This window comes from Platalea leucorodia (genome assembly GCF_965183815.1).
Source record: "Platalea leucorodia genome assembly, chromosome: 9".
Classification (NCBI taxonomy): Eukaryota; Metazoa; Chordata; class Aves; order Pelecaniformes; family Threskiornithidae; genus Platalea; species Platalea leucorodia.
The window spans coordinates 15958257-15971391 of record NC_138831.1 but is presented as its reverse complement, the minus strand read 5'-3'; the positions used below and the strand labels follow the sequence as shown (position 1 = coordinate 15971391).

Genomic DNA, 13135 nt, shown 5'->3' with positions numbered 1-13135 from the left:
ACACTGGCTTGTGGCTGGCCCCCAGCAGCCCTCCCAGCAGGCTCCCATGAGACACCTCCTGTCACCAGTCCCTGGTACGGACTGGTGCAAGCTGGCAGGTTCAGGCACTCAGAAGCAGAGTTTAACATTTTCTGCTCGTGCAGGCAGCGTGGGTCGAGGACAGCCTGGGCAGCTGGGGAGAGTTTAACTTTGCATCCTGCTTCCTCTGAGTGGTCTCCCAAAAAAAGCCCTGGGCTGGGTTTTCATGCCAGCTGGTAACACACCAGCTACCGTTGTTGGAGGTCGTGGTGACAGAGCTCTTACTACTGAAGCAAGGTTTTGTATGTGGATGGCTTTTAGAGTTCAGAGTGCATAAAATGAAAGAAAATGACTATCATCTGTGGACTTGTTTTGGAGTTCCTAGCCTATGAAAAGCTTGTAAAACATCATTGACAAATTCTAAGTATCATTTTCTGCCATAATAACTGATTTTTTTTGTCCAAATATAGGCCCTGATAATACAAATAAATGGGACTATCCCGAACCTGAATGGAACAAATATTTCATGTGACTATGGAAATAATATCCACACAGTAGCCAGAGTTGCTGGAGATTATGTAAACCAATTCATTTATTGCAGTTTACTTCCACGCGAGAGATATCCAGCATTTCCAGACGACCAAGGTATGTGGAGGAAGACAAGGCTGGTTCATTCTAACCACTTTTATGGACATAATTTTTCATAAGTTTTTTTTTCTTTTTCCAATTGTATGTGCAGATCATGCATCCAGGGAAAAAAAGACCCAAGCTGCTTCTGTTTTATAGGGCATATGACTTTAAAGCGTGGGAGTTCCACCATCTTAACATGAACTGACAGTATTTAAAATCTATCAATTTTTATTTTAAACATCAGAATTTAAAAGCCAGTTCATGTACTTATTTTATTAAGCTTTATCTGGTTAGAGCTTCTGCTTTAGATTTAGTAAGTACTAAAACAAAAATGTTTTAGCCCTGGGGAAATAATGTTGCTACATATATTGATATTTTCAATTGCTTTTGTTTAATTTCCCTCCTGAACATGTGCTACCTTTCAGGAGAGGTTCTGGAAGAAGAGCAAGTGCGTACCTAAAGGCAGCTCAGAAACTCTTAATCCCATTTATGCAATTAAAAGCCAAACTGAGGTCTTCTAGTATCCCCCTGTTTTCAGATGGCGCCAAATGGGATGCCCATCTTGAGGCTCCATGGAGCTGTGTTCTGGAGGTGGCAAGCACCTGTAGATCTGGTTGAAGTCAACTGAGCCTTGACCAGATCTGATACTGGCCACTTAGCGATGGAGACAGCCCCATTTTATAGCTTCTTCTGAGAAGTTTGATGCTTCATTCCAGACTTGAGTGCTTGTTAAATCTTCGTCTTTCAAGCCTGGAGTGAATGCTCTATTGAAGATGGCTGACTTCAGTAGGAGAAGAATTAGCCAGTCCTTTTGAAAATCCCACTTTTCATAGGCAAGTTTATAAAGCTGCATTGTTTTTCTCCCTGGCTATCCAAAGAATGGGAGATCATTAACTGTTCTGTATTGTTGGTTACGGCAATGTCCAAATGAATTTCTGGAATCCAATGTGCTGATTTATTGTACATATTCTGAAAGAGGCATTGTCTCTTGTCCCTGGTGCTTATATGGCAAAATTGCAAAGAAAAAAAAAAACCAAGCAATTTTGGGGGAAGGGGGAGTTAGTATAGCATGTTAAGTAGCCAAAAAAGGGATTTCCACTCTTCTCTGTGGGTTTGTTGTCATGGGGAAAGTGAGCGGGGTTTTAAAACATGATAACTAACATGTTTTAATTACCACATTTTTTTAAAATATCATTTAGCACCAACTGTAAGCAAAGACAATAATTAACTCTGCTAATTAACACTTGCACAACATGCTGGATTTTTCTGCTGAAAGTTGCAATGTTCTTTTCTGGTGAGGGTGATGTAAAGCGTTGATTTAAGAGGGAAGAGCTGAAAGTCAGAGGGCAAAAGATGAATGGTCCAAGCTCTGAAATGCAGCTTGGAGGAAGCCCTAGAGAAAACAAATCAGATTTAGCCCTTGTTTTCCCAAGGGTCTGTCTTGTCTTCTAAGCGTGAGTGTGAGCGAGAGGCTCTTGCAACCCAATATTCTTTGGCTTTATTCTCTCAGACCACGTGGTCGTTGAAACTGCTCTCCGGGTCAACAGCAAAAACATTATCCGGGCCAATTTCACCATCTACGATTGCAAAAGAACGGGAAACATTTACCCAAAGAGAGCGTAAGTGACCCCGGTGTGCAGGCAACTGGGCCGCCGCGGGCAGGCGGCGGCAGGGTGCGGGTGGCGCTGTGCTGGCCGCATGGCACCGGGGCGATGGAGGCAGACGGAGCGGTTTGAAGCTGGGAGGGTGCACGTGCGCAGCCGGACGAGGGTCCCCCCGCGCGGGGTTAATGAGGGAGCGCAGCCTCCCTGCCAGCGGGCCGGCTGGGGGCCTGGGCAGGGTTTGGCAGGGGCATAGCAGTTGCGCTGCCAGGGATTTACAAAGGAGGGTCCTTGCGGCGTCTGGAGCCATCTGGACATGTTGGGGTTTTTTTAAAAGTGAATAATATTTTTATATAAAGCTCATTCTGTTAACCCTTAGGCAGCGGAGCTGGCCTCCCCAGCAATCCCTGGGGGGTCTGTGGGGCAGGGAGGGAGAGGTGTGGGGAGGGGCGCGTTCCCTGTGCTCTCTCTCCCCTGCCAGCCCTGGGTGAGTCACGGTGGGCTGGAGGGGAGGGGTCTGGTGTCACCCACAGGAAGTCATCCACCTCTCAGGAGCGTAACAACGGAGCCTGACCACAGGAATCCCCATGTCCTGCCCACCGGCAGTCCCATGCCCTGCACAAACTGCAGGGGAGAGCCTTCATCGGGCATGAGCGTGCCTGGCTTCATGGGGAGATGGACGGGGGGCAAGAGCGTTTTGGGGGAAAAGAGTGTTTTTCACTAAGCAGAGGAGGAGCCGGAGCCGGTGGCTCCCCGTCTGCTGTGGCCTCAGACCAGGCAGTGGCACCACAGGGGTAACACCACGGAGCTGCCTCAGAGTGGCATTGGGGATGATGAGCTCTGCCCACATCCCCTGCCAGCTCCCAGGGAGGGGTGGGGAGGACAGCCCAGTGCCTGCCATAGATTGTTTTTTCTGGGCACCGTTAAACACTGAACACAATGTGTGAAGATCGATTGCACGGCTGAGGTGTTGCTCCCCTGAGCAGCCTGAAATCTGCTTTTCTCACCGCACCTTTACCATTTCAGATGCACCAGCTGCCTCTCGACCAAGTGGAAGTGTCACTGGTGCCCCTCCACCTACGCCTGTGTCTCCAACCACTCGCAGTGTGAGGATGCGCTGCAGATGAAAGTAAGGCCCGTCAAACTTTGCTGCTTTGGGAGACCTTCCCACGTCCCTGTGCTGTTGCTGTTGTTTTCCTTCTCCCAGGGATGGAGGCAGATGGCCTGGGTTTGGCAGTGCTGCCCTGGTGGGTGGGGGACAGCTCCGAGGATGGCGCTGCTCGGCATCGCTGATGTGCTGCCTGGCCTTGAGGAGCCTCTGCAGTCAGAAATGCCGTGATACACGTCTCACTTCCAAAGGCTCAGCAGATGGAGAGCTGGAGGGCCGCTCTGGAGTGCCGCTCTGCGTGCGTCGTGTTCGCAGTGCTCCCTGGCAGCGCGGGTGAGCGTGGGGCTGAGGCCAGGCTCAGACTGGCTCGCCTTGAGGTCCCCAGGCTGAGCCTCACTTTACTTAGCGACTGTGGAGGGTCTTTGGGCCCTGGTGCTCAGCACGGTCTCAGCCACTCCTCCCAACAGGCTCTGAGTCTCCTCCATCAGCGGCTGGCACTTGCTGTCCATGGCTTGTCCTGGGCTGGAGTTGCGGCACCCTCCTCTGCTGGTGTCCAGGAGGGGGATGCATGCAGGGCAGGTAAGCTGCAGCCATGCCGTGCCGTGCCTGGAGGCACGTGTGTGTGAGGAGGCTGGCAGCCTGGGTAAAGCGTTCAGCTGTGCTGGTGCCCTCAGCAGGCTCTGTCCCTTGGCTCTTCATCACCTCTAATGTCTGGAGCAATGCCACTGCTTCTCTGCATCCTGGGACGCCTGGGTTTGAGTAATGCAATAAATGTAGCGATACTTTACAATTCGTTTAGCTTTGACTAGGCTATTGCGGTATGTTAATAATTTGCGGGAGCACCACTGGTGGTGCTCGTCTAAAGGAGAAAATCGCCCCTTTCCAAATTATAGCTTTAATAACCCAGAGGCTCAGTGTGTTCCTGCTTCTGAAATTTAAATTGAAGTTAATTTAAATAAAATTGGCTTTTTAGCAATCAATCTGCCATAGATCCAAGCCAAGCTTTTACACTGTAAATTTAATATCCCTTTGGCACCGGTGCTCTGCTCTCATCTCAGCTCTTCCAGTGGTTCCCCATGCTTGTTGCTGGCAGGAGTTTGGCCCCATGTCAGACGTCTCACCCTCACCCCCTGGGCTCAACCCCAGGGCCAGCTCTGCCATCTGCTCCCCTCCAGCGGGGAGGAGGTGGGTGGCTGCAAGTGCAGGGGATGGGGAAGGAGATGGGGCCACCAAGTCACAGCTCCGTGCAGTCATGTCTAGTGTAAAACCCTGGGAAACGTTTCTCGTCCCTGCTGGTTGGCAGCGGGGTGACGGCTCCTGGCAGCGCAGGACAGCGCTGGTCTGTCCTCTGGCTTGTGAAGTGTGTCTGGACGGGTTGTGCTTCCAGGTGAATGTCTGCTCACACCGGGCAGTTTGAGGAAGCGCCCTCCACTTTGCCTGCTTCCCAGGTTTCAGAAAGTATCGATAGCTGCTCCTGGTGTGGGACCCACGCGCTGAGGCTGCGCGGTGGGGTGTCTGCCCTGTGCCAGGTGTCTGTTGGTCCTCCATCAGTGTTTTTAGTCACGGCTGGTACACGGTGTGTCTTTCATTAAATCTCGAGGGGGCAGCTTGGGCTGCGAGAGGACTTCTGAAGAAGGTCCCACGTTATTGGATTCACTTTTTCCTTGACAAAGCACTGCATAGCCTGTAACTCAGCTGGCAAACACAAAAATTGCCTGAGATAATTTGTGTCCTTTGACTTAAGCGTAGCTGCTGCTTGAAAGGCAGGGGCAGAGCAGTTTTTCAGCGGAGCAGGCAGTGCTGTGTTTCCGTGGCTCAACCCAGGCGTGCCTGCCAGACCACGTCCGGGGAGATGCCAGGGCGGATTTGAGAACCGGATCTTGCTGAATCTGGCTGCCCCCTCATTCCCTGCCCCACAAGGCAGAGCCTGGCCTTGTCCTCTCCCCTGCACGGGGGTCCTGGGGGGGGACAAGCAGTAAAACGGGCAGTGTGGGGGTAAAACCCTCCTGCAGTGCCCATGCCGCTGGTGGGATGGCACGGGGCTTCTTGCACAGAGCCTCTTGGGGCCAGACCCAAACAATCCCCTGTAAAGCTACACCTGAGGCTGTGGCTGTCATCCAGTGATGCCTCCCATGGCATTGGAGTCACCGTAGGACCTGGTGTGCCAGCCATCAAGTCTGGTGGATCTCCATGGCATGAGGCCAGAGGATGTCCTGGGACACAGGAGCAAGGGAGAGCGGGGTGAGGGCAAGGTAGCGTTGCCTGCAGCGCTGCAAACGGGGAGCCGTCCAAGCCGGGGCTGGAGGCACCACGGCTGCCTGGTCCGTCGAGCTGGCAGGGCGTCCCTGCCCTGTCCAAGCTCACTCCTGCCCCTGCATGTGTGCCGGCACCCCACGCTTGTGCAGCCACGTGGTGGAGAATTGGCCCCGCTGAAATCAAACCCAACAGAGACATTGCTCTGCTCCTGAGCACCAGTGCCGGTGTGAAGGGTGGGCACACAGGTGCTGGGATGGGTGGTCCTCAGCAGCCCAGCGTTGGATCTGCCTCCCTGGCCGTGGGGACCATGCGGGACAGCGTGGCACATGGTGCTTGTGCATCATCACAGGGAACAGCTGCTCTTCTGCCCAGAGAGAGGAAATTAGGGTTGTGGACATGGGTCTCAAGGAGCCTCCCCTATGTGTTAGGGAGAGCTGCACCCTGTCTTCCCACTGTGCTTCCATTGCCTCAAGCAAACGATGAGAGCCAGGGTTACCCTCTGGCAGGGATAACTGTGCCTATCCTTCTTTAAGGATAACCGTGCCTATCCTCACTTTCTCACCTCTGATCTCCTACTCCAGAGGTACAGTTCGGTTGGATGCTGCACCTGGTTTGGGCACATTCCTGTTTTATCTCTGTGCCTTTCTTAGCTCTTCCTGCTGATTTCAGTGAGCAGCCTGCAGGACGAGGTGCTCTGTAGCCCTGGAAACATGGTGCCTCATCCTACAGTCAGAGCTTTCAGTAAACAAACCATTGCTGGTGTGGCTGCACCTGAAAACTGCTCCGTCGGGAAGCCAGCATCATACTGGCTTCATCCGCAGCATTTTAAACATTCAGACCCTTTGCCCTGATCCAGACGTGAATGATACAATCAGCTGGAAAGCTCTATTTCTGGCCGCTGATGAACAGCAGGAGAAGGGGCTGCAAGACGACAAGTTAATCAGTCCTCTAAAGTGTATTTATCTAGCAAGCTGTGCCAGCTGCTGTGACATGCAAGGACACACCAGGCCATAGGAGCTTTTGCATGAATTTTCAGTTGTAGCCCTGCTGGTTTTATTTTAACTCTTTTGATTCTCCTAGAAGAGGCTTGGAACTGAAATCTCTCTCCAGTGCTTTGCTTTGTTGTTTTACTTCTCTTATCGTGTGCATCTCTGTTATTTAATCTCCTTGTTTAGGCAGCACCAACTGTGCTTGGTTAAGATGAGTGTCCTGATAGCAATGAAGCGTGTTTTCCACAGTCAAACAGGCACTTCCAGATAGTTCCCTGACCCCTAGCTAGGTCTGGGGGGAGCAAGAGAGAAGCCTCATGCTCTCTGCATGTCCAGCACCAGGGATGTGTCCTGCCTGGCATCTCAGCGCTAGGAGGACAGGCTCTACCTCTCATGAGAGCAGCAGCAGCACTGTCATCAGCAGAGTCACAGTGGGGTAACCCTTAGTGCAAGTGAGAAGGAAATCTTGCCTGCTGCAAATTATTCTGCATAATGCACCAAATATTTTGTTGTCTTTTACCCCAATGGCTCCACTGTCAAAGGCATTAATCTGGATATACCCTGGGGCAACAGAGAAGCTGGCTTCATTTTTGCTGTAGTTTTGCAGTGTGATTTACATCTCATGAGAGAACAGGATGGGCTTGTCATACAGACTTGAATACTGAGTCAGCTCCAGTATCTGAGCCATCAATTTAAAGTGAGAACAAAAGTAGGGGAACAGATGACCTTTTAAAATCATTTTTCAGCTTCATTTAGGCCTTTCATTTCAGCTGTCCTACTGCTGCAGTCCCCTTGCTGAAGCCCCTACAGCTCATTATACCCTTTCCTCTGCGCGCACACGCGCACACACAAACCCCCGCGCACTTCTGAAATCACACTGTGCAGGAGGGAGACCGCTGGAAAGCAAAATCTCTGCAGAGTCTTGCAGAAATGCACATTGTGGTGTGTGAGACATCGGCTTCCCGCTGGCAGGAGGGGAGTCACACCGGTAGATTTGCCATTGTAGGCTGCAGTGCCTCCTTTTAGTGTCACTCTGGCCCCGTCTTCTAACATTTAAGTGCATGTAATGAGGGAGCTGCCCAGAGTGGCAGCTGAGTGCATACGCATTTGCTTTTTACCTGGGAGGACATTTTTTCCAGCACAGGAAGATGAAAGTGCAGGCTTGGCAGCCCCACCGCCCAGGGGCCGGGAGCTGCCGATGTCCCCAGGCTGGCAGAGGAGCCAGGCAGGAGTGAGGGGGCAATTCCTGCTGCACTCCCCGCTTCGCCGGCCCATGGCTGCTGGCCCATGGCTGCGGACAAGCCCTCCTGGAAACCCAGCCACCCTGCCATGGTTATCTGACTGCTAGCAGAGGGGTGGATCTTAAGGCAGTGCCAGAGCCGGTGACTCAGGGAGGAAGGCTCCACGTGGCGTTACCGCACTGTGCATCGTGGTGCCATTTTGGTATTTCACTTTCTGGGGCTACAGTGTGATCTGACTTTAAAGATGCAGCGAAATTAACCTTATCAAAGGCCCTGATGTGTCTTCTTGCCTCATCACTGAGGATGCTCAGCATGCACCCAGCTAAAACCTCTCTCTTTTTTTTTGTCTCGTTTTGTACCTAACAGAAGAAAATCGACTGTCCGCGAATTGTACCTGCCTCATTGGACCCAATGCCCACAGGAGTATCTCGGGACATTACAATCTCACTGGCTAACGCGACTTTCCCTAAGGTAAATGAGTTCCTGGAGAGATCAGGAAGGTTCAGATGAGCGTAGGCTGGTATGCAGCAAGGTAGCCAGGACAAAGCCCAGAGCTGTGGGCAGAGAGCCCTGTGCTGGCTAAGCCACTGCTTGGAGTACAGCACAGAAATATGGTTTCACTTAACTTCTGGTGGTCACTGTGAAGCTTTTTTTTTTTTTTTTTAAATCCTTTCTGTGAAATTTTCTGGCATGCGAATTGTAATAGGGCGAAAAGCAGGAGTGGACACCAAATGGTGCCTTCGGAGATGCATCGCACGCCAGGAGGAGCCAGGGGAATTTGGGGCAGGGAGGCTGGGCACTGGGAAAATACTTGACTAAGCTCTGGTATTTGTAGAAAGCTGCCTTGTGTCATTTTGGGTCAAGTCTTCAGCAGGGCCTGTGGGGCCTGGATCGCCGTGCCCCTGCGGAGGATAACCTGCATGCCGGACAGCCAGGCAACTCCTCTCTCTGCAGGGAAAGGAGAAGGTTGGAAATGCTGATGGTGCTGCCCAGCTTGCTGTGCTGGGGGTGGCGGGGGAGCTGCCAGGCATTGCGGAGGCACCGCTTCTGCCAGACCTCATGCCCTCTGGCGCGGGGAGCAGAGATGAGCTCTCCCTGCCTGGCTGGAGCTGCCATTTCCTGCACAGGTCCGGCCTTGCAAACGAGGATGTGCCCTCCACAATCAGCAAAAAAGGGCGAGAAATCCTTCTTCCTCTGTGGATGCTGGAGGTGGCTGAAGAGGAAGCAATACCGCATGTAACCCGATAGGAAATGAAGTCAGCAGGAAGGGGGCCGAGGCACTGCCGCTCTCGGGGCGGCTGGAGAGGCTCTGGCAGTCCAGCTTCCTCCTGCCACCATCCGCAATCTGTCCCGGGGCACCAGGCAGGGTTCCTTCTCCATTCCTCTCCACAGGAGCTTGCAAGGCATCAGAGACATGTGCCCCCGAGTTTCGCTGCTGTGGGGGTACTGCCCGGGCAGCAGGCGAGAGCCGAGGGGCACAAGCCAGCCTGCAGAGCAGAAGTTGCCTGGGTCCAAGTGATGCACTGGAGATTCCAGTTTTCCCCTCATGGCCACGTGTGTGTTCGCTGAGCCAGCAGCTGCCTGCCAGGAGTCTGGCGCTTTCTTTCATGTCTTTTATCAGATTTGTCAGTTTTCAAAGGGTAGTTAGACCTCAGTAGTGGTGGAACATCAACCTGCTTGGAGATAGGATTTTTTCCTGCAGGATGGGAGCACAGCAGTTACTCGGGGCAGGATATCATCTTTGTGTTATCAGGAAAACAGCACAGAAAATCTGCCTTTGAACGTACTCGTGGCTGGGTCCTCATTGGAATTAGAGATTTGCTCTGTGCAGTTGTTAGGAGGAGAAGGAAGGTGGCATTGAGCCCAAATCATGGACTGGTTTGGTCTGGTTAGGGCAAGGCAGCTTGGGACCACACGGGCTCTCAGTCTGCATTGCAGCATGAGCTCTAAACGCCCCCGGTGCGGAGCAGCCCAGGTACCTCGCTGGCAGGGTTATAAGAGTGCAGCCTGGCCAGGCACGTCTCCTGGTCTGTGTGTGCCGTGGGTCAGGCACGTCTCCTGGTCTGTGTGTGCCGTGGGTCAGGCACGTCTCCTGGTCTGTGAGTGCTGTGGGTCAGGCACGTCTCCTGGTCTGCAGGTGCTGCATGTCCCCGGCTCCAGGAGCGGCTGCCCCATGCCTGGTCATGACACTTTACAGCAGCACGCTGGGCGAGAGCAAGGGACAGGGCTTGGCTCCACGCGCGATGCTTGGCCTGCAGCAGTTTTATGTATAGGTGTGTAACAGAGCAGGATTAATTAGGCACAGATCCCAGCCCCGTTTACAGTATCGAGTTCTGATCTCCTGTTTAACTTGAATGCAGTTCAGGTACTGATGGCAGAAACAAGGTGAGGCATGGCGCCTGCCGTATCGGTTGACTGAGATGGAGAACTGCACAAAATGGTTGTTGCAGCCGTTCTGCCCTTGTCTTCCCTCTCCCAGGAGACGGCTCTGGAGTGCCATTTTGGGACAGACAGGACGTTTGAAGCCCGGTGGGTGAACTCCTCCGCCGTGGAGTGCGTACACGTGCTGGTGAGTCGGGGGGTGAGGCTGCCAGCCCCTGCTCTCCCTGCGGTGTGGGGCAGGTCCGAGGGCAGGGAGGGTCGTGTCCCCAGCCTCCCACCCAGCAGCTGGGATGCCGCCTTCCCTCCTCCCTCCCTCTACTTCCAGCTGAGAAAAGTGCAAACCCGGTTTGCCCCTCCAGCAAGAGGCTTTTTGCATGTGCTGATGCTGGAAGGGTGTTCACAAGTCACCGATGCTGCATTGTCTGCTCTGTGGGCATCTGCAGTGGGTCTGGTGCCTGCTCCGCTGGGGTTTGGGAAAGAACTGCTTGTTTACCTTTCTAAATGGGAAGAGTTCAGTTCAGGCAAAAAAATTGGCCACCTTTCAGTGTTACTATTTCTGTAGCTTTTATTCTGAACTAGGAATTGGCCTGAGAAAATGCTCAGATGCTCGCTGAAGAGCAGTGTGTGGTTGTTGGAGGGCAAGCTGCACCTCTGAAATGCAGCAAACGTTTGGGCTTCCACTGATGGGAATATTGCAAGTAGAAGCTGGAGGGGAGCACTTTCCCGTCACATCACCTGAAAATTCTGTATTGTAGCCCGGCACTGAAAATGCACAGACTGCCCAGGTTGTTAGTTTTCCTGTCCGTTGCTACTAAAAATAGTAGCAAGCCAGGGCTCTGATCGCACTGCGGTGTGTGCCATGCCCTTCGCTGGGACCTCAGAAAAACAATTAAAACAGAAAACAGCCTTCCCTCAATTTCTCTCTGCTAAAGATGAGATCCTCCTGTACTGAGAACCAGTGGTCAGGGAAGCCTCACAAGGAATGTTAATCCATGTAGTGTGCGTATGGAACTTCGTATTTTACTAAATTTCCTAAGCTTTTGTTTATTTGTTTTTTGTGTGCAGCTCCACACATCAGAGAAAAGCCATCTCTTTCCAGTGAACCTTCAGCTGAAAGACAGACCAGACAGATTTATTGACAGTCCAGAGATGATGACAGGTCTGAGTTGAAAATATTTTTATTCTGCTCTCATCTGGTCAGCTTGAATGACTCTAAAATCCTGGCAAAGTTTATGGGTTCAGGAGAGAGACCATGGCTCAGCCGGGCACAGCTCAGTTCTTTCTCTCAGGCACATGCAAAAAACATATTTACCCGGAGTTGCTCCCATGTGAACCTCTGCCCAGAAACCAGACGGACGCCCATGGACATCCCCTTTACACCCCGGGAAAGTCAAGCCCCGTCTTTGAGCACAGGCAGCGGTTGAGGTCTTGCCTGCCAGCAGCATGTGGGATGGGGTGTGCTGGTGCTCTTGGTCACAGCAGAGATGTGAGGCGTCCCCAGGGTTGGGAGGAATTCCTCCCGCAGGAGATAAGGGATGGGGGAGGGCTCTGCCATGAGCTCTCACAGGAGCGTGGCATCAAGGTTCAGCACGCTGTAAAAATTGAGTCTTTTTTTTTTTCCTCCTGTGCTGAGAAAGAATAAAATGTGTAAACACATTTCACCCCTGGCCCACTCTCTGTCTCTGGGAAGAACGCTTGGATTCCCAAAAAAAGCCCTTGCTACATCAGCAGACTAAGGAAGGCAGGCAAAGAGTCAGATTAAGAGTGCACTCAGACAAGGCATTTAGATAGGACAAGCCCAGCCAGTTGGCCAACGGAGCCCGCGTTTGCACAACAGCCGCCTCTCCCTGCCCTGGCCAGAGGCCCGGTGTTGCACCTAGCTGTGTGCTCTCGCTGCAGGCAGCAGCTTTGGGCTCTTTTCCCTCTCCGTAGTGTCAGCAATTGTAGTAGAAGGAACTGATTTACCATAGATGCAAATGAGAACTAGATGCCTGAAGTGAGATTTTCTTTGGAGGACAGCTGTAATAGGTAGAGAGACATTAACACCGTCAGCCACTGACCCAGGATGAAAAGGTTTCTCCATAGTAAATCCCAGTCTATAAAGGAGGCTTATCTGGCAAAGCATTCCACATTGGTGAAATAACCTTTGAAATACCAGCATGAGGAGGCATGAGACATGACTTCCTTGCAGAAAGAAGAGGGTGTCCATGTTTTTGAGATACAGAGGTAACCCCGAGGAGAGGGGTGGGAGATCTGAGCTAAGACTATTTTGATGTGCAAGAGAAGACTCTTAGTTCTCAGCGTGGGTGGTGCTGGGAGCAGGAACGACAGCGGAAGGAGTGTGGAATCCCCTCCCCTCCTGTGCAGAGAAAGAGCTCGCTTACACAGACTGTGTTTGCATGGATCTGAATTTGCCAGAATATTTGGAGATCCTGTGGGACCGTTAGGCTGCTCTGGCTCCTCCTCGCCTTGATCAGATTGGTGCGAGTAAAATTAGAGAGGCTGACCTGCAAGCAGAGACAGAGATCTGCTGGGCCAGTTATAAATGTCTGCATCTTTTATACTGTCTTTAATGGAATGACTGTTATTAGTGTTTATTATTTCAATATTCATTAGCTTTTATTGTAAACTGTGTTTTGGTGGTCCACTGAAGGAATCCCAGCTCTTTTTGCTGTTGGGTGGAAAACTAACCAGTGTAACTCACTGGGTGAAATAAGCTCATTTTTTTGTGGAGGATGGGAGACTCCCTTGGTGCCGATGACGTTTCATTAGCACGAGCACAGGCAGACGGTTGAAGGCTGAGGGATTCGTTAGTTGCTTATGAAGTGCCTTGAGATCCTCCCATGAGCAGAAGTGCAAAATGTGACTGTTTCTTTGTTTTATGTTCTCCTGCAAAGTCTCCTCTGGGGA

At 52.0% G+C, this 13135-nt stretch overlaps 1 protein-coding gene across 1 annotated transcript in view; it reads left to right on the top strand.

The window, feature by feature from the left end:
- The window catches only part of PLXND1 (plexin D1), an 85340-nt gene that overhangs the window by 27556 nt on the left and 44649 nt on the right, over positions 1–13135 (top strand). Inside the window, exons 6-11 of the mRNA XM_082322201.1 lie at positions 489–663; positions 2159–2267; positions 3276–3378; positions 8210–8314; positions 10323–10412; positions 11291–11384. Of these exons, the coding sequence (XP_082178327.1) occupies positions 489–663; positions 2159–2267; positions 3276–3378; positions 8210–8314; positions 10323–10412; positions 11291–11384 (676 nt within the window). The remainder of the gene's footprint in view (positions 1–488; positions 664–2158; positions 2268–3275; positions 3379–8209; positions 8315–10322; positions 10413–11290; positions 11385–13135) is intronic.